This window comes from Manacus vitellinus, unplaced genomic scaffold, assembly GCF_001715985.3.
Source record: "Manacus vitellinus isolate BGI_N305 unplaced genomic scaffold, ASM171598v3 scaffold_13_pilon, whole genome shotgun sequence".
In the NCBI taxonomy this organism is placed as follows: Eukaryota; Metazoa; Chordata; class Aves; order Passeriformes; family Pipridae; genus Manacus; species Manacus vitellinus.
Genome location: NW_021938999.1, coordinates 1,420,929 through 1,443,091, shown reverse-complemented (window position 1 = coordinate 1,443,091; position 22,163 = coordinate 1,420,929). Strand labels below are relative to the sequence as shown.

The window sequence follows — 22,163 nt, the reverse complement described above, 5'->3', positions numbered from 1 at the left end:
TTGGTATTATGTATAATATTTTGGTTTTACAACATTACACAAATTACCTGGTTTTCAGAAATACTTATGGTATCTTTAAACACAATCCATTCAACTGTTTCAGAGCATGGAGGAGCTGATAAAGATCCATTATAAGTGTAATATTTGTCTGTTGCATTCGGCAAAAGATTCAGCAAAATAAATGGTTCTAAGGCAGCCTGTTTTCCTGAAAAAAAAAAAGTAGTCAGATGGTTAAAATACTACAGAAGCAATGAATAAATAGAAATCTCACTGTCTAAAAGAGTTACCATTATAAGAACGTGCTAATTTTGAGGTTATTCAAAATCTAATCTCCAGAGAGACTAACATACAAATAAACTGCAGGGCCTTTTTTATTTAGTTTGAATAAGCATACTTCAAAACCAACTCTGTTTATTTGGGAAGGCGTACTGAGTTACTCCAGTAATAAATAGAGTAATCAGTACATTGGTTCACAAGAATTCGTTCACCTGTAAGCTTACTCATAAACGCTCAAGATGCCAAATCTTTGTCCCACTCTTGAACTTCAAAGAAAAAAAAAATACGTTAAATCTTTGTTCTACGTTTCATTACATGGCTTCAAATTCTCCCTGAAATTAATCAAGTTGTTGAGTTCCTTGCAGGATCCAAACTGCTGCAGAAAATCACTGACTGGGGAGCTGTTACCATGTTAGACTCGAGAGTTAATACAACTTGTGAAAGTGGAAGCAGAATTTCTGTGGATCAGGTTTTTTTAAAATGGTGATAATACAGCAAAAAACTGTAACACAAAGCAGCAAAGAATGCAAAGATGTCCTCTGGGAGAGTGTGACCACCCTGTTTATTGTCCTGTGAAAACAATATCACATCTTTCAGGTCAGCAGTTTACCTGGTACATTGTCAACTGTTAGTAAGCATGAGGAATTGCTGAAAGTCCATCCTCAGAAGGCTAAGTTTCTACTGGTATGGCAGTAGGGTCCAGCAACAGAAATTGGCATAAATGGTGCCAACTTCAACAAGGCAGACTTATTTAGTCTGTGACAATTATATGCCTTATTGTCTAGTGCATCCAAATTAATGCTGTTTTTCACAGCTTGGAATAGCATAGATCCTTATATACCTTATTTCAATTGAAAGTTACTGATTTTAAATTTCTCCCTATTTGGTAAATATTCCCTTCTAAATATCTAATGAATTTTCAGACCCTGCATTTACTTGTGGTTTTAGATGTCTGTTACTTGAGCCCTGTACAGATTTTTGAACTGTCTTTGTCTTCATAATTCTTTACAAATTTGGTGACATTACATGAACAGTTTATTACAAGTGATTGGTGCCTTTCTTCTGTAGAGTGACTGCTCTACTGAGTTAAGGTTTAGGAGCTGGCTCTTCCCCCTCTCTTTTCCATGTGTCGTGAAAAGGGAACATTTGGCAGTGCCAAGCAAAGCCCATCCTTCTGTTTCTCCTGTCGAAACATTAATCGGCCTTCAGACAGAAGCTATTATTGCTATCTGGTATGTCTAGTTAACATATCCCTGCCTCAGGAAAAAAGAATGCCAGTCCATTTTATGTAGATGCTTGACATGGGGACATGAAACTTCTCATTCATAGTAAGAATCTTGCCATACATTTCACAGCTTTGGATTTTAGAATGTCCTTTAATGGCAGTCTAGATTTTAAAATAAAATTTTAAAATTTTGTTGACAGCCTGGATTTCAAAATAAAACATGTACAAAGAATAATGAAAAACAGAGAGTTCATCCAGAAGAAACAGGAGTGCTCCTCTGCAGAGCTTGAGAACTCAGCAATTCGGATTCAAATAAGCACAATATAGATATGACTGACAAGAACAATTCATGTACATCACAGACAAAGACAGATTGTGTGCTATTCACCTTTCTTCAGAAGAAACAACTTGATTATTCATGACCTGAATTTTCTGAGCTCATTTGCAATTTTTTCAAGAAAATGATATTCTATTCATTGTTGAAGTGCCATGTAGTGACTGACTTGAATCTTGCTACCGATAGTTTTACAGCTCCTTCCAAGGCTGTAGGATGGCATCTGCCTTGATGTATTACTCGTTCCCCTTTTTGTTTCATAGAAGATGGTACACAAAAGTAATGAATCTTAACTGCTTTACATTTTCACCTCCTCTGTCTTTATAATTCATGAAAGTTGCTCCCTTTTATATTTGTTGAATAGTGTTTGTTTCCCAGAGAAAAGAAAATCTTGATTTTAGCATCATACTTTTGAAAGCTTTAAAAACAGCTCTGTACACTTTCAACCTATCAATCTAAAGGACCTTTACAAAATCTAGCATCATTACATAAAGGAAATCTGAGACGGTTTACTTAAGGTTATGGACATGATGTAAGAAAATATTCCTGTTCAAGACCATGCTCGTTCATGTTTATTCTTCTGCAAAGCCACTGTGAAACCGAGTTAGAGACTGAGCCCAGATCTCTTCATGTACCACACTAAATTCCAATGTGTTCCAATAAGCAACAATGTCAGAGCACTTCTTAAAGACAAAATTGTTAACAATTGGTCTTAATAATGCTACTACAAATACAATATAATTGGATTATTTCAGATTTTCACAGGAACTACTGAAAAAAAGGATTCCTCTCCTCTGAGCCTACTGAATGCTGATATTCATATAGTCTCACTCCTGTAAGACCCATCCTGGATAGCTGCAACAGCACTATCCGGCTTCCAACCAGATATAAAAATGCTTAAATGTATGATTAAAAAGACTCACATAATAAATCCAGATTTACCTGGGTTTAGTATTTAAACAGTTGCAAATTTCTCCTGATAGTTAGATTTATTCATTTACACTTAGTTCTGTTGTTACAAATACTCAGTCTTGGGGTAAATAAATCACAGAAAATCATATCTCAAGTTGGAAGAGAGACCCATGAGGATCATAAGTCCAACTCCTTACTTCTCACAGGACTATCTAAAACTAAATGATACGACTAAGCATCACCAGATGCTTGGTGCCATGACCACTTACTTCTGTGGGGAGCCTGTTCCAGTGACAGATCACCATCTCAGTGAAGGACCTTTTCTGATGTCCAATCTGAACTTCCCCTGACATAGCTTCATTCCATGTCCTCAGGTCCTATCACTGGTCACCACAGAGAGATCAGCAAATCCCCCTCTGCTGCCCCCCTTAAGGAAGTTGTAGACTGTGATGAGGCACCCCTTCTCCAAGCTGAACAAAATAAGTCACCTCAGACACCCCTTGTGTGTCTTGTCTTCAAGACCTTTCTCAATCTTGGTTGCCCTTCTCTGGACGCTCTCTAATAGCTTCTTACATTGTGGCACCCAGAACTGCATGCAGGACCCAGGGTGAGGCTGCCCCAGTGCAGAGCAGAGTGGGACAATCCCCTCCCTCGACTGGCAGGTGATGCTTTGCCTGATGCTCCCTAGGACATGGTTGGCCCTCCTGGCTGCCAGGGCACTGATGACTCATATTTAACTTGCCATCAAATCAAACCCCCAGCTCTCTTTCCAAAGGGATTCTCTCCAGACTCTCATTCCCCAGTTTGTACAAATAATAAGGACTACCCGGTCTCTGGCACTTGCCTATGTTAAATTTCAAGTGGTTGGTGATCGTGAGCTCTCCAGTCTATTCAGATAACTTTTGTAATTTCTAACAAAACAGACACGGCTGAGCAATACAATACTGTGCTCCTCAATGTCTTAAAGGTTTCTTAATCACACTGAAATGGAATTTAGTCTAATCAGTAATCAATAAAACATGGAGGCAAACTTACCAAAACGACTAACGCTATCTACTCCATTAATGATTGCATTATAATCTGGATTATCTTCTAGTCCAACCTGTTAAAAAGAAATTGTGTATTTTAACAGTGCACGCTTCATGAAAAAAATTTGAAAGTTACAGTTTACCACCAAAATTATAGATGACTTAAAGCCAAGCAAACATGTTTTGTCCATTTGCTTTTCTGCAAGAATAAATTAGAAAGAGACATGCAATTTTTTTAGCTCAGTGGTCACACAACGGAACCACTTAAATTCAGTTTGAACATTTGGTGTGTTTTAAGGCTTGTTAAATGACACAAAGATATACTTTGTTTACCTCAAACAAAATTGATAAAGCTCTTAATTTTCCATTTCCTTTAACTGCCTCTTCAAAATCTGTAAACTGATCTGCATCATAGCAGTAGATTTGCATCTGCAAGTAAAAATACATTCAAATGTCATATATATATTAAAAAATTTAAAAATGCAGTTACTTATACTACCATTTGGAGAAAAAAAACATCCAAACAAAAAATTTCAATACAAATATATAGATTTTTTTAATCTATCTTACATGCATTATCTGAAGATAAAGAATGGAATTCATCAGCAATTGGCTATCTAAAAACAACCTCTCCTGGAAAAGTATTAAGAACGCAGGAGTTCTCCTCTTCTGGACACATGATCTAGAGGACGCAGGCGAGATGAATCTTGAAATCAGTGATAAAACATGAATAATACTTCAAGATGTGCCTACTGCATCTGCCTTGCAGTAAGTGTAGAGAAGCATTGGTAATGTAAGATTACTGGATGCTGTGCCCACATCTGACTGCAGCTGGGAAATCTCCAGCACTGGGCCACCAACATAAATGGGACAGTGTTCTGTTGTGACCAGCTTTCTAGGAGATGATGATGGAAGAGAACATTCTCTTCAATGGCAGGACAGGTGGAGCGTGAGTGGGTATTTCCGAATGGCTAATGAGGCGAAGGAAACGACACTGCCCAGGGAAAGCTCCTGGCTCACAGCTCTCCCCTGCGTATAGGTCATTCTTGGCGCTATTGCTTTGCTCTTACATAGAAGCCCAAAGTACTTGGAATGAGGAGCAGCACAGTTGCTTGCCACAACTACATCTTTTTAACTGGAAAATGACCACTATGTCATGTTGAGGGTAGAAAGTTTGGCCTGCAGCGTGCCTTTGTGTATCTCAGCGAGAGCTGCTCCATCCCCATGCTGCTGCAAACTATTCTGCCAAACCAGCCGGGGTATGCTGGCCTGGCTACCTGTGAATGTGGCTGCACCCAGGACCTGCTCTCACATGGCTCTTGGCACACCACTACCAGCTCTTTCCTGCCCAGCGACATGGGCCGTGCTTTGTCTCTGTGAGGTCCAGCAGCTCCAATGGGCTCTCAGCAAAGTCCTAGCTTTGAGAAGTCCATTTACACTATAAACAATGAACTGATGTGGAATATGATAGGTCAAACTCATACGAGCTTAACTGTTAGTGGGAGCTTGAACTTCGTCAGATTAGCAGAACTGACATCTCATATCATCTTAAAAGATGTGTTAAAACAAAGTTTAGACATTCCCAACATGCCATGGACTAACACTTTACACTGCCCTTCTAAAATGGATAATTTAGATATTATTAATTTGGATTTAAGTGAATGATTATATTTGCAAATAGACTTAAATCAAGAGATAAACAAAGGTATTTAGTAAAGAATATTAATTTTTCAGATTGTCAAATCATCGAAATAATCAAAATCAATTCTGTACTTTACCTCAAGAGGAAATTTTTGTCCTTCTAAACTATGTTCTGATCCATCTGATGATGCGTTGCATTTTCCCCAGTGAAAAGTGATCTTGCTTGCTTTGAATATGGTGTCTAACCCACCTCCACTTACGTAATAATCACTTGTCAGATTAATTTCCACTGAACAAATTGAGAAAGAGAGAAAATAAGGAGTGTCAAGGTAAACACCAGCCAAGGCAGCTATAACTCTCATATTTCAGTATTAGGTGCTAGAAGGTAATATGATACACATATTTCTCTGTATTTCGTAAGTAATTTGACAGGAAATTGGTTATTTAAACTAAGTAAGAAGTGTGGTAATTCACTCTTATCATGGAGAAAATGTTTCATTTCATGCTGAAATTCATAAAATAATCATTTAATGAAGTGCACTTGGTCTCCTATTAACTGAAACTAGACATAGAACTACATTAAAAAGCTCAGACAACTGACAACCACCATGCTGGTTGTCTAAGAAAGGAAATTCCCGAACACATAACTTCCTGAAAGCACCCGTTTTTTTAACAAAAGGGAAAATACACACCTGCATGCCATTTTTACCGCAATTCTCTATACAAATCATGAAGCAACATGGGAAAAGAAAATTTTATCCAGTTCTTAGGGGGACTGTCCCGACTGTGAGACCCCTTAGCTGTGGAGCTGTCTCCCACAGGAAAACATGATAACAGGTCTTCAGCTGGACATAGTTGCACACAAACTGTAGATGAGTCTAAGCATTTGTCTTCTGGAGAGAAGGAGCAGCATGGAGCAGACTGAAGCCATACATTTTGGCTTTCCCATCTCCAGCTATTGAGAATTGCTTCACCTCTTGCTGAAAAGACCACTAGTAGAGTTCAGTTTCATTACATTACTTTCCTCAAAACCTTGAAGACAATTTTAGTGACCTTAGCAGTTCCTTGTATAATGTCTGAATTTCTGTAGATGAGGAAGAGCTCAGTTCACTTTCAAGGACTTTAAAGAATGTTTTCTCAGGGGCATCTTGAAAAGACAAATGCACTTCTTATCTCCGCTAGTAGGGCAAGAGGGAAGTAAGTGATTTGTGAGTAGTATGTAGGAAAAACAAGACGGGGCCAAGAACAGAAATTAGGAACAATGATCTAAACTAAACTGCATTAAACTGCACTAAACTAAACCAAACTAAACTAAACAGGCTGGTCTAGGGGTCTCACTGGAACTGGTAGAAGGCAAAGAACATTGTTTGGAGATTCCTTGCTCTACACTTATGCCCAAAACCAGAAACAGTATTTCTAACAATCAGGTTTTAGTTACTGCTATCCTGAATTTATAAGGGGTTGCAAAAAGATTTGTCTGACAATTTAAATACCACCATAAGCTTCTTTTATGGTTGGGAGAAATAGGAACTTGTAGTTATAAATCACTTTTTTTCTAAAATACAATTCTAAAATTGGTAAGACAAATCAGACCATAAAAGCACCTAATTCTCTTCTATGACTGTTAGAAGTCTACAAGAGTAATTCAGTGCAAGTTTCTACATTGTATGTGTCTATGTGTAAGTGAGATGAATCCCATCTCACTGAGTTTTTTGAAACCTCAACTCATTCATGAAGTGCTTTCAGATGGGTAGGTAATTTATTCATACTTTTAAAAAATAATTTTTGCATATTCATTAGAGTCTACATATGTAGTAATAATTACCATTATTTCATAGCAAATGCCAAATTACTGTTTAGCTTCTACGAAGTGCCCATGACAGGATGATAGTAACGATGTGATTGTTTTGGCTATATCTATCCATGCACATAATTTTTATTTGTGTGATTTTTCTGTTATGTTTAACTATTGTCATCACTGTTCTTATTTATTTATTTATTTGTTTGTTTGTTTGTTTGTTTGTTTATTGAATAGGTAAGTTCAGAATGCATCAGCTAAGGAAGAGTGAAATGAAAATGATCCATTACAAGTCTTTGGTTAGTTGTCCATCTGCCCACTTTTCTGACCTCATTTAGCTGCAAACAGGAAATCTGTCTTTTTACCTGTTTTGCCAGTGTTGCGAATGAAAGTATCTTCCAGAGTTTCCTTTTCCCATCCATGGAATTTAAGTTTCTTCAGATTCACATTTACTTGGGTAAGATCTTCATCTATATTAATAGGCGATTGTTTGGCACCATTACAGGCTGAATATTTCTTGCCCCAGTTCTTTTGGTTCAAAGTTCCTAGAAATCAAAACATTTTAGGTAAATACATTTAAAACTCAAAGTGGTATCCATATATTTTTTACTGTGGTAAAGTTAAAACACAATTTGCAACCTGAGATCAGAGTACTTGCCCTTCTTTTAGACTTTGTAGCAATATTTACCACCCCTACCATTGCATCCTACCTTCGACAGTTAGCCACACTTTGACCACTTTAGACATCATATACGCATTCCTATGAATCTCTAAGGAAAATATAAACCAACATCAAAACCCTCACACACAATATGCATAAATTAAGAAAACCCAACTTTCTAGGTGAAAGAAATCAGCATTCAAAAAAACTTGGGAACTGCTGCAAAACTATCCTCTCCAAATAACTTTTAATCATGCCAATGTCATTAATGTTCATTCTGCCAAATGAAGTCGGCTCTCCAGCAAGATGTTTAAAAAATTTCCTTACACAGAGGAGAAAAGGTAAAGCGATTTTACCCTGAAAAAGAAAACAGATTAGCAATGTTGTGTCTGGAGAGCCTGGCTGTACAGCCTGGCTTTGCCCAGGGAGGCCTGTGTGCTCTTACTCCAACCACCCTTCTCCCTTTGCTGCTGCTGGGCAGAGCAGCTGGGAGGTCCTGCACTGCAGCAAGACCCCTTCTCCAGGGCACAGGGGCTGCACAGCACTTCACTGGGACCAGGTCAAACACAGATCATATGGACACAGGCACCATGTCCTTCAACAAAGACTTGATTATTTTTCATAAGAAATGCACAAGTACTCCACTAAGCAGTATGATGCGTTAGCAGCTGCTCTGACAATCTTTTGTTTACATAACATCCCAATATAAATAAGACGGTATTTTGTGTATGTTTATGTGTTTGCAAACATACAGATATTTTTCCTGACAGGGAATTCTGGTAACACTTCAACAGGCTAATTAAAACCAAGAGTTAACTGCACAGACCTAAGAAAACATAATTGCTTCAGTTAGCTTCCCACTTGCTAGTAGTTAAGAGCTAATATTAGTGCATCCAGTGCATATATTTGAATTCTATTACATAAACGAAACAACACTCATATACAGGCCACTGTGCCACATCCAAGTCTGTCAGTGAAGATTTGCTATACTGTACCCCAAGCAAGGACAGCCCTCATATTGCACTCAGAAAATTCAGAGAGGGGAGAAGAGAGCAGCCAGCTCTGTCACCATGACAATAGGTAGTAATATAAGATGCCTAATCTGGATAGCCAGCTACCCAGAAACAAACCTGAGCTAAATTATTCAACAAGTACAAGTCAAGCTAGTTACCAGGATCACCTTGTTGCATCAGAATTACTGCAGGTCAGACGGGAGACAAACACATCTACTTCTTGCAAACAGCATCAGAAGAAACTGTTAGGCACAACAGCCAAGCAATCCAAAGTGAGTTCAAGTTACAGGGTTATGAATGTGAATATCCTGCAGGTGGGCATTAGCACCCTGTACCAAGCAAGCACATTGGGAATGGCACACAGAGTAAGCTTGCAGCTCCTCCTCAAGTCACACTTGTCCTGGACATTACCTGTTAGTTATAATTTATCACCTGGGAAAATAATGCAGTATTCTGATTTCTAATGTACTTTGATAAGAAAAGAGTGGTTAATATTTCACCTCTCTCTAAAGCTTCCCTTAAGAAATTCTGAGCTCAAGTCAACCAATACTCGAAGATGAATCTACTCAGGTCTTCTATAGTGAATTTTCTAAAAAATATTGAAGGCTTTTAAAACCAAGCAAGCCAATTTTATGTAAATATAAACTAGAATAGTTAAGCTTCCAAACAGGGTCAAAATGGACAGAAATAACAATTCTTAGCTTGCCCCATGCATCCCTGCAGACAGGCTCTTGTTACCAGGTGTAGTGGGTTGACCCTGACCAGATAACAGGTATTCACTAAAGCCGCTCTCTCACTCTCCCTCTGCAACTGGACAGAGGAGAGAGAAAAAAAAACCAGCTAAGAATTCATGAGTAGAGATAAGAGCTGGGAGAGGTCAGTGACTGATTACCTTCATGGGTAAAACAAGACTCAAAGTGGGGATAGTACTTATATTTATTACTAACAGGATAAGAGCCAAAGAGTGAGAAATAAAACAGTCTTAAAAACACCTTCCCCCCATCCCTCCTTCCTTCCATGTTCTCCCTCCTCCCCCCAGCGGTGCAGGGGGATGGGGAATGGGGATTACGGTCAGTTGTTGTTTCTGCTGCTTCTCAGGGAGAGGAGTCCTTCCCCTGGCTCCTGTGGGGTCCCTCCCACGGGAGACAGTCCTTGATGGACCTCTCCGGCGTGAGTCCATCCCTCGGGCAGCAGCTCTTCCCAAACTGCTGTGCCGTGGGTCACTCCTCCATGTGGTGCAGTCCTTCACGAATGAGCTGTACCAATGTGGGTCCCCCACAGGGGCCACAAGTCCTACCCAGGAAAAACTTGCTCCAGCGTGGGCTTCCCTCTCCACAGGCTGCAGGTCTCCAGCACAACCCCACTCCATCCTGGGCCTCCCACGGGGTCACAGCCTCCCCTTCATGCATCCACCTGCTCCAGCATGGGCTCCTCCATGGGCTGCAGGTGGGTCTCTGCACCCCAGTGGTCCTCCATGGGCTGCAGGGGCACAGCTGCTCCACCATGGGCTGCACCACGGGCTGCAGGGACCACAGCTCTGGCACCTGGAGCACCTCCTGCCCCTCGTTCTACACTGACCTTGGTGTCTACGTTGTTATTCCCGTGTTCTCACTCTACTATTCCCTGGCTGGAATTTTTTCTGCGCAACAACCTTCTGTTCTTAAATATGTTATCAGAGAGGTGTTACTATCACTCCTGATTGTCTTGGCCTTGGCCAGTGGCAGGAAGTCCATCCTGGAGCCAGCTGGCTTTGGCTCCAGGGAACAGGGGAAGCTTCTATCAGCTTCTAACAGAAGCCATCCCTGTAGGCACACCCCCCCCCCGCCAAAACCCAGCCATGGAAACCCACTACACCAGGTCTGCTTTGAGACAGCTCAGTGACTTTCCAAGTTGCAGCAAAGTCTTTAGAGCCCTGCCTGGCAAGTTTCTGCCAATTTGTGCCAAGCTGGTTGCCAATGGCCATCCCCTGGAGTTAGGCTGCAGTCCCTGCTCCATGTTCTATTTCTTTTGCTCCTTTTGCCACAGCTGAAGACTTCTCAAGACTCCTACTGTTGCCCCAAGGCAGTGCAAATCTCCATTCTCTTTCCACTGACATACCCAATCCCATTGCCCACCTGCAGTCTCTCCTTCAGAACATCATCACAAATTGTTTTCCAACATGCATTTCCCTTATTCTGCTCTTTCCACCATTGACATTAGAACTGACTGAAAACACTACTCTTTTCTCTCTCCTGCTAGTGTGCTTTTGGGTACTTTCTTCCACGCTTCTTTTGTTGAATGCCATTATGACATTTTTGCATCTTCTCTTTAAATTCCGTACTATCGTCCCTACTAATTTTTACGTTCCCTACTTTCCACTATCAAGTTCAATAAAAACAAATAAATTAAAATTAGAGAAACTATAATCTCCTTCCAACTTCCTAGTTTTGTATTTTGTGGTTTTGTATGTAGAACTTAAGTTCTTCAACTTGATATTTATTACCTGTGGCTCAATGTGTAATAAATAAATTCCTAGCATGAAGTTAGTGATAACAATAGGAATCTTTGCTCAACACAGAAGACAGTGTGAAGCCCTAGCATGGATAAAAAACTATGGATTAAAATGTACAGGGAATCAATGGCAGGCTCTGGTCTGGTACAGGAACACAATATGGGGAATATCATAAGGAATGGAGTCTGAGAAGGAATGGAGAACTGGAGTCTGCTAATGATAATCCAAATTACATTTGAGCAGCAAAATATATATTTAGGTATGAATTCTGCAAGTGTTGGAGCCGATAGTGGTTGTGTCTATATTAGCAAATAGTGCTGAACAATATGAGTAGATTTATAGAGCGAAACAGTTGAGGTTGAGGACCAGATGTCCATACCATATGTTTTTCAGAAGGTTTTTACCTCAGACTAGCTCTGTCTGGTCCCATGGGCTGAATGCCCATCAGCTGCTGAAGGGTAAAAGGTACTCTCCTGCAGTACATCTCCTGTTTAGTATCAGTTAAGATGGACCCACGTCACACACTGTGAGACAACTCTACCTTGTGAATCAAAGCTTGGCAAGTGGGGTGTAGACAGGAGATTTGCTTTAAAAGTCCACTCCTGATCCGAACTAAAATGTTAACATTAATGCATCTGGTGTAGGTAGCAGGTGGTGAAACTGCTGCAGTTTACATAACTTGCTGAAAGCCAAAATAAAAGCAAAAGAACTGAATGTTTTTAAACAAGAACAGATTGTTTTACTATAGTGTTATGATGGAAATCATAAATCAAAGCTGTGCCAGCCATTTTAAAAAATATTGTCGAAAATGAGCTTTGAAAATGAATTCCCCCACACCGTGCTTTGGAAATCTGAGGAGAATAAAAATGTGCACAATATATCTTGAAGAGTGCACAGAGGAAGCAATGTTTGTCAAAGCTGTCAGCTCTGAAGAAGTAACCGACAATTCACAAAGAAGGAAAATAAACCCAAACACAGCAGATTACAAGTTAATGAAGGAATTATAACCTTTGCCACTCTTGCCGAGGGCAGAATGCCTAAAGAAAATTTTCCTACCCTTTCTTTGTAGGAAATGTTCATACCTAACTCTGCTCCTTAACCTTAGTCCCAATCATTCCACCCTTACAATGAGCATCCAGTTCTCCTTTTGGCCTTCACTTTGGTCCTCACTAGAGAAAAGACATCGAGTTAACTGGAGTGCGTCCAGAGAAGGGCAACAAAGTTGGTGAAGAATCTGGAACACGAGTTTTATGAGGAGCAGCAGAGGGAGCTGAGGTTGAGGCTGTTTAGTCTGGAGAAAACGATGCTCAGGGAAGACCTTTAATAACTTATATGGTTGTGAACCCTAGGTTTTATGTTATAGATGAAAGGCAGCAGAAAAGAGAGATGGATTCTTTACCTCCACTTAATTTCTTCCTCTCCATTTTTCATCAGTTTTTTTTTTTCATGATGTTAAAATTACTTTTATAAATGCAGATTGGACACATATAGGATATTAAAGATAACCCCTCCGTATGGACTGTTAATAATGGATTGTCCTTACCAAAAATGTTGTTGACTCATCACTTTGAAGTGTTAAGTGGTTCCAATTTTTTTTTAAGCAAACACACTTTATCTAAGGTATGGGAAATTAGAAATAAGGTCATGAAAAGATGGGGGTACTTATAAGGGGACAAAATTTAAATTTAGATGCCAAATCAATACCTCTCCAAACATCAAACTACAGAGATCATTCTTTCCTTCCCTCTTTAGTTCTGTGTCATTATTTAGACAGCGCATCCAAACTGTATGAACAGAGGAGACGGAGATCAGCGAATCTCAGGATGTTTCATACCATTAATAACTACCGCATTTAGCTTATTACCAAAAGTTGCACAATGCAGAAGAATGATTTCAGTTCTCAGTCTGGGTAAGTGCACCACTGGCCCAAAAAGAGAAGTTCTGCCAATATAAATCTTGTGAATCTTACTGTACCTCGTACTCCCGAGGCTGTGGCATAAAATTGCATTCTAGGGAAACATTATGGTCATAAAAAAATGGATGGCTTAAATTTTGCATATTATTGAGTAGAAGACAACATGTCTGCTTTATCGTGCTTGATCTTCACTGTAAGGATTTTTGGGTTTGTGTTTTTCCCCTCCAAAAGTCCCAACTATCCCCACAGCCTTATTGTGATCAGTCTCATAAAGTTTGTAAAAATTCTTCAGATTGGAAAATCCCTGAATTTAATGGATGAAATTACTTGTCTGAAAAGAGTCATAGCTAGAGAGAAGGAGTTTTGGCTTCCAGGTTTGGGCTTAGCCACTTACTATGATGGTCTCAGTGATTTAATTGCTTGCAGGTTTTCCAAGAATGGATTTCTTGCCAATGTGTAGGTCAAGTGTTCAAAAATTAAATTGTACTGGTTTGGTCAAAGAGAGTCAGCCCACAGAGTAAATGGTTGTCCCCTACAAAAACATTTAATAGCACTTAATTGCTTTGCAACCGGATGCATTCAGGCAAGCCAAAACATCTAATCTATTATTCCATTTAGTGACTTGTCATTTTGGTATCTAAGTATCAGCATGCCTAGACTTTATTCTTTGGATCATGTCTATTTGCACACAAATATGGACTCTTTCTGAGAATACCCTGAAAGATGTCACAGCACTAACCTGTCTTCAGCTGAACCCTATTATGTTAATCTTCTCTGTTCTTCATTTAAAATTTGCTGCACCACTTACCTCTTACTAAAATCTATCACAGAAAATGTGTCAGGAAAATTCTGATGAAACATTTTGTATCTTCAGACTATGGCTCTTTCTTTCATCTTCTGCTTGCTTATTTTTTGAACATAAACTTTTTATGCTTTCTTCACATCTACAGTCACTGAGACATGGATCAATAAAATAGTCAAAAAGCAACCAAGAAAATTTTTTTGCTTTTTCATGGCTGTTTAGACCAGAAGAAGGATTATGGGAGAAACTCTGCCAACCTTTTAAGGTACCTTTTTTCTATTATTCTCATTCCATTGCTCCTGAATTTGCATATAATTGCAACTAAAGAATCATGTAGTGATATATAATGAAAACTTCCCATGTAATTTTTTACAATTACTGTAGTGTTAAGATCTAAGTTATACTTTTTTTCAACTAAGTATTAAGGAAAGAAATTTGGTACAGTGCCAAATGAAAATATGTCCAGTAAAAAGAAACACATTCTTCCTCCTGCTTTATTTCATTCTTGACAATATATGAGGCCTTAATTGGAAGCCCTGAGTATTTCTAACCTTGCTCCAAGCAATTCAGATTGCAGAAATTATTTCCTTTACCTTTAGTAATACTTAATAGATAGTGAAATTGAATACAACACTGTTGAGTGACAAAGACAATTCCAAGATTACAACTAACCAGAGCCAAAAGTAGAACTGGAATTTATAGAACTGACTCACTTTTAGGCAAAGAAATAAGCAATGAATGCCTTTTGGCTAGCACCAAGGAACATGGCCTATGGCTTCATTTCATATACTGTGCAGTTGCACTTTTTAATTAGTTACCAGTGTATCATGGCAATGTCAAAGGCTTGCTCGGCCTTCCACAAGAAGAGGATTCCCTACCTGTTCTTCCGCTGTTTCACATGCTGCTAGCAAGGAAGGAAGGAAGAATAAAACAGGATAATCAGAAGCTTTGTCACCTAAAGCCACCCTTGATTTGCAACGTAAAAGCAACATTTTTAACATGGTGCACTCCCATGAACAGTTTAGTTGTGCCTCCTGGAAGTAAAGCTTACTCCTAAACTTATGACTACTGCACAGATGTATATCGTCTTTCTGTTGGTGAACAGGGGTGTAAATGAAGCTTATGGTCGTATCTCCCTCTGCCCCATATCATGTAACTACCATTCTATCACAAATGGAATGGCTGCATATGAAACACATACACAGTACAAAAATTTTGTAGACTCAAAGCTAGCACCAATTTTAAACTGACCAAAAAAATGCACTTTAAAGGACTCTCAGCTGAAGCAAGAAAGAGGAAGTTATAATCTGCTACAAGTGCAGCATTTAGCAGCTGTCTGCTAAGTGATAGTTGATGTAGTTCAGAAGATGAGCAAAATGAAATTCATCTTCAGCAGCAAGAAACTTCATTTTTGCCAGAGTACAGTTCACCATCTAAATCTAATGATTTGCACTATGGCACTATGTCAGTCTTCACTTTTCACTCTTCATTACTACAAAGTAGACTCTGTTGTATTTTAGAAATTATCTTGGGTGACAGAACGAGGTACTTATTAGAGAAACAAAATGCAATGATATATTTTAAAAGAGAGCATATAATCTTCTCAACAGATCTAACAATATTGGTTTTCACTGAGCAAATCAATACGGTTTCCTTTTCTCTTCTATTGCGGTATGACCTCCATCCTTCCCTCCCTCCTGGACCAATAAATGTTAATGAGCAGTTTGTTTAGTCCCTTGAGGAGTCCTGTGGGGGCACAGCACAGGGGCACTTTTTTTTGTTATCAAACACATGCATTACTGTGCTGCTAACACCTAGGAAAATAACTTCTGTCAGCACTAGCCTATCTAAAAGAATAATACATTTCATAAAAGCCACAGCCGTAAGTTCTGATCCAAAGCCTGCTGAATTATATAAACAAATCATGACTACATTCTCTGGGCTTTGGATCAGATTGGCTGCAAATACACAAAATCACTATTGAACAACACTAGCGGAACTAGAAAAAGTCACACAAAAAGATATGAAAAAGGTCAGTATTTACCTCTGAATAGCAAAAAGGCATTTCTTTCAACTGTAAAGAATAGCATAAACATCTTTAAAAGCAAGGACTAGACAGATATAAACCAAAGTAAGACAAATATAAGGACATAAGACTACTGAATTACATCACTGGCCAGTTGGTCCCACTAGTTCCCAGCAGATAAAGTACCCTAATGTCAAAAGGATGTACCAGTAATTCTGGTTTTTTGATCCCTAGGTTCTCATTTTCGCAGAGTTTCAATTTTTACAAAATGAGGCTCCTATATATCTCTGGAAGAATATAATACCACAGGAAATTTGGATTTCTTTTCAGCATATTTTAGCAGGATTTTGTATTTTGTGTATTTCTATGAGAATTTCAATACATATTATGTTTACAAAATGGTAAGGATAAGAGAAGGTGATGGGCAGGAATTTGTTATACAGTATTACATTGAACCATATGGTTTTTTTACACAGAGCCATAGCTGTATGTGTACTTATCTACACAATTTCTTAGCACACTTTATTTTTCACTTTAGAAAGACAATTCTAGTTCATAAAATGGCCCTTTAGCAAGGATTTTGACAACAATAGCAAAGACTTAAATTCTCCTTCCTTTACCTCCCTAAAATAAAAGAAAATCCTTGAAAAAAATGTTAAAAACTAAGCCCCTCCTAGAATTCCACAGACCTTCCCTCACTAATGGCACTATTTTATTTGGACTAATTTCATAATTTCAGCATTACCATTACATTTCCAACTTTGTAAGACACTTTCAGAAACGCCACAGCAATGTCAGTGGATGTACACAACTCTTCCTTTAATAAAATTCCATGTTAAGTTTAAATAACACCATTATCTGATTAGATTTTTTGAGATTATCATATCCTCAAAAACACTCTTTATCAACTCTTCCACGGAGAGATGTTTTGACCAACCTTGATGTGATAACAGCATTACATAAATTACACAGTAGATATTTCTCCTAAGTATTTTTTGCATAGACAAGTTGTGCATATCTCTGTTTTTCCTTTGAAAATGTATAAAAAGGCCTAACTAGCTTTTAAAATGTTTCAGTATTAAGGACTCTCAAAATCACTTTCAGGGCTGAGTAGTTATTCTCATGAGTGCATAGCTAAAAGCTATTGAGCAGTAGGTGTAACTCGCCTCAGATTGGGAACTCACTGCCATTAACAGCATTTACCTACATAGACAGTGAAAATTGAAATGACCAACTGCAACAGAAGCACACAATTCATGCATCTCTCAGCAATTGTGTTCTTACATCTATCTCAATCAGCTGTTAAGTTCTCGTACCTTTTCTAGTCTTGTGACAAAACCGCCTAAAATGTCTTACTGCTCTTAGAAGCACAGCTTTTTACTTCATATTTTCTGAAATGAAGACTTCAGTGCACTGCTTGTATTGAAAAACAAATAGAAATTCTCACCCAACCTACTACTTCTGAGACAGAAGTTCATAGTGGGAAAGTTTTCATATCAATATTAAATTTAAATTCACTAAACTCTTTAATGGCTTAATACTTTTTTTTTTTAATCCATGGTTAATACACAGAATTACACAGTCTAATACACAATCTTCTCCCACGAAGATTAGTGTCATCCTTTTTCTTTCTCTTTTCTCTGTGGAGAAAAAATAATCTTTAATTTCCACATATAAAAGTAGAAGAGGTTCTGAAGAATGTGTTTCTTAATTTTGTCACCCAGGAATCAAATATGTAAGGTACTTTTTACACTGGCAAATATACAATTTGTTTCTTTTTACTTAGTAAAATCATTCAAGGAGGAAGAGATCTAGCGTATTTTATCACAGTGGAATTAATTAAAGGAATGGTTCTTGGTCCATTTATCTATTTTAAGCAAGAAGTTACTCTAGCAGGATCAAGAGGAAAATATGGTATTCCTCACACACTAACATCATCTAACCATCAAGCATCTGCCCAGGGCAGAGGAGCAATTATCTTCTGCCACAGAGTTATACTATCATTCACATAAAGGAAATTATCCAGTGCTCAGAGGGAACTGAATGCACACAAGTGACTTCAGTACCAAGTAATCCCAAATATTCAAGAATTCCAACACTTTTAGATTTGTAGAGGGCAGATTAAATTTTAGTGAAATTTTTTCTACTTTTGCTCTTCCTTTCATTTTCCATCTTGGTGGAAAGTATCAATTTTATACTCAGGAAAAAAATTATGCTACCCTAAACATGTTATCTTGAATGTAAATGTTTTTTTGAAAACACACTTACATATACTGAATTGCTTCAGAGTAAAAATTTTCTGACAAGAATCTTCTCTGTTCAGTCTGCAAAGAACTGGACAGCTATAACTGAACCCGTAAGATGTTAGGACAAAATCTCCCCGATACATACCTACTGTTCACCTAACTGAACTGCCGTTAATTAAGGTTAACAGACCAAGCCACATTAGAGTTGATAGATACCGAAATTTTCACCAAAAGCTCCCTAAATATTCTATTACTGCCTGTGCCCTAAGGCACTGTCAGTTTGCCTAAGCTGAGGAACCAAAATCAAAGCCCATTTTGGATTCAAAGAATTGTCATCCCTTGCCACGATCTTCCAAGGCACAGACCCAGCTGGTGTGCACCTAGTGACCCTCAGACCACGCAGCCAACAGCATCAAGATGAAAGCAAAGCCCTGCAGCAGCGACTCCTGCCCTGCAAGACCATTCAAAGTGATGCCCATTTTAATACAATATTCCAGTAGCTACAGCCAGACAGTGTATTTGGCACGAGATGAGTTGAGTACCTTCCTCAGCCAAAAGAAAATTATTCATCATCCATATTTTGCATTTCCCATGAAAAGGCCTGAGAATATTTAAAAGGGAAGGAGAACAAGTCCTCTTCACTCACCCTGCCAGTGCTGTGACATGGTGAGGCTAAAAATTCAAGCATCATTGGTCCACAAGAAGATAAGGAGAGGGAAGGCTGATTTTGTAGAGCAGAAGCTGGAGCATTCAGCAGGGAAAGGGCAGGGATAACACAAAAGTGCTGAGACAGGCACCTTTCCACAAATTGGTGGATTCTGAAGAAAATAACTCCCTCTTGTGCTATTTATGTGCCTAACGTAGGTGCCAAACCTTGAATTGTGAACTTAAAAGAGAATATACATTCCTTACCACCAGCATTATTACAATGGGACATGCTAAACCTTTGTGCACTTGAGAAGTCTACACAGCAACTTGCTGCAAAATAAGATTTTCAAATTCGCACCTTAAATTATTCCTCATGTAGCTCCAACTGGCACACATAACCCTAAATCATAGTCGAATTATTCTACAGTATTTCTCTGGTGTTTTGGTTCTCATTTGAATTAGATCCATATGCACAGTCAGCTATTCTGGTCACAGAATGTACTGATGGCCACAAAACCCCTTGTGTATCATTACTTTGTTCATATAAATAGATCATATTTCTGTAGCAAATCAAACTCCTCTGTTATTAAAGCAATTAGAGCAAACAATTGTTATAAACTGACAAACATAATCAACTTCTAGTCGTTTTAAACTTGCTATTCCAGCACAATATCTGATGTATGTAATATGGTTTTTGGCAACAAGTAGCACGGCATGCATTAAGAGTTTTCTGACATAGTTCCATGACTATTGAATCATAGAACCACAAAATACCAGGTTGCAAGAGGCCTCAATGATCATCTGATCCAACCTTTCTTACCAAAAGCACAGTCCAGAAAAGGTGGCCCAGTACCCTGTCCAGCTGAATCTTAAAAATGTCCATGATGAGGATTCTACCACTTCCCAGATTATTTCAATGCCTGATTATTCTCATTGTGGAAAAGTTTTGTCTTGTGACCAAAGTAAAAAATCCTCTATTGGTCTAAGTCTGCATCAAACAACGACGTCTAATTCCTGCATTTTCAAACATGAAGCTCAGACTGCACACTGTCACGACTAAACCCTAACCAGCAACCAGGTACCACACAGCCACTCACTCCCACCATCCCAGTGGGATGGGGAGGATAATTAAAAAAAGAGTAAAACTCATGGGTTGAGAGATGAACAGTTCAATAACTGGAAATTACAGTAAATTACAATAGCAATATTAATAATATTAATAATAATAATAATGGAAAAGGAGACAGAGAGGAATAAAACCCAAGAGAAATAAGTGATGCACAACACAACCGATCCACCCACTGACTGCTGCCCCGATCCCCAGAAGCAATCAGTGGCTCCCAGACAACTCTCATCACTGTATTACTGAGGCTGATGCTCTATGGTATGGAATATCTCTTTGGCTAGTTTGGGTCACCTTTCTGGCTGTGCTCCTTCACAGCTTCTTGTGTACTGTGCACGTCCTCACTGTCAGAGCATGGGAAACTGAAAAGCCTTTGACATAGGGTAAGCCATACTTAGTAACAACTGAAACATCAGTGTGTTATTAACATTATTCTCATACTAAATTCAAAACACAGTCGACACTGTACCAGCTACTAAGCAGAAAATTAACTGTATCCAAGCCAAAACCAGGACTCATGAAAAATAATAAGGGAAATCAGAAAAGAAACCTCACCTAATTCATGCGAAGTATAAACCAAGCAGCTACTGTTTTAAAATGCTCTTTTTTTTTCTGTAAGAACTTCTCTCGTCCTTACCATGTGCACTCTACATCACAGTGTATGTATCAGTCTCCTAGTGCTCTGATTCTTTGAGGACCTGTGTATGACTTCTGCCTAATCAGGATGTGAATGACCAATGTATGCATTGATTAAAATTGGGGTGGAAAGTGTGGCAAAGGATTATGAATGTTAAAGAGCAGATAACAAGCCTGAGTTTCTAGCTAAGGCATATCCTGCAGGCAAGGCATACTAAGGCCCAAGTACTGAATCTATCTCTTGGCATGGTTTTGAAGACAGGAAAAAGTTAGTCTCACTCTTGAACAACTTGCATGACATTTACACAAAGATTTCAGTCTGAGGCATTCATCAAAAAACCCTGTAGATTAATTATATGATTCTTCTGCATCAATTTTAAAATAGTAATGTATTACATTAGAAAAGGGTGGGAGCTCAGGGGTGTGAAAGCAAGGTAAAAGAACTGTGTAAATGAAAGTGTCTGAGAAAACGAAGAGACAGATTCTTGCATATATAATTGTGAAGTCTTTAAAGATAATTTCACTCTGCTGTAGGCAACAACAGCTTTTCAGTTCTTGAGAATGAGCTTTATCTTGGAATAATACCCAGAATCTCTTGTTTCCAGTATAGCCTACCTCCCTGTAGGGTAAAATCAAATCTAGAAGACTCAGTGAGTGAAGTTTCCATGGAATTGTTTCTGCAAAGAAAAGATGTTTTTGACTTCCCAGAAAATACTGCCAGTCTGTGACTGTGAGTCACAGGAGATCTGTTGAAAAAGATTTTTTTTTTCTATATTGCCTGTACTTCTGCTAATATCTTGTCACACTCCAGTTCTCATAAACAGTTCCTTGGCTCATGGTTGTCTTTGAAACTCTTATTCTGTGGAGATTTGCCATTGCAAACTTCTATTGAGACTCACACCCTTGTCACCTCTTAGCTTGCCATGTTCTTGTATTTCCTTATTTCTCCAGTTTGGTCATGATCCTTTTTTTGTGTGAGACTCTTACTAGAATCTCAGAACCACAGAATGGTTGAGGGCGGAACGGACCTCTGGGGCTCATTTATATAACCCCTCTGCTCAAACTAGGTCATCTACAGCCAGTTGCCTAGGACCATGTCCAAATGGCTTTTGAATATCTCCAAGCATGGACACTCCACAACTTCTCTGGGCAACCTGAGCCATTGCTCAGTCTCCCTCACAGGAAAAAAAGTGTTTCCTGATTTGTAGAGGGAACCTCCTGTGTTTCACTTTGTGCCTGCCATCTTCACTGGACTCTCTCTAATCACAGAATCACAGAATCATAGAATCAGAATGGCTTGGGTTGGAAGCAACCTCAAAGATCACGTAGTTCCAATGCCCCTGCCACGGGCTGGAACACCTTTCACTAGACCAGATTGCTCAGAGCCC

At 38.8% G+C, this 22,163-nt stretch overlaps 1 protein-coding gene across 1 annotated transcript in view; it reads right to left on the bottom strand.

Annotated features, from left to right (window-relative positions):
* The window catches only part of PTPRZ1 (protein tyrosine phosphatase receptor type Z1), a 99,376-nt gene that overhangs the window by 56,696 nt on the left and 20,517 nt on the right, over positions 1 to 22,163 (bottom strand). Inside the window, exons 3-7 of the mRNA XM_029958053.1 lie at positions 7,580 to 7,759; positions 5,554 to 5,705; positions 4,109 to 4,204; positions 3,783 to 3,849; positions 48 to 205 (exon numbers count right to left, since the gene is read on the bottom strand). Coding sequence (XP_029813913.1) covers positions 48 to 205; positions 3,783 to 3,849; positions 4,109 to 4,204; positions 5,554 to 5,705; positions 7,580 to 7,759 — 653 coding nt within the window. The remainder of the gene's footprint in view (positions 1 to 47; positions 206 to 3,782; positions 3,850 to 4,108; positions 4,205 to 5,553; positions 5,706 to 7,579; positions 7,760 to 22,163) is intronic.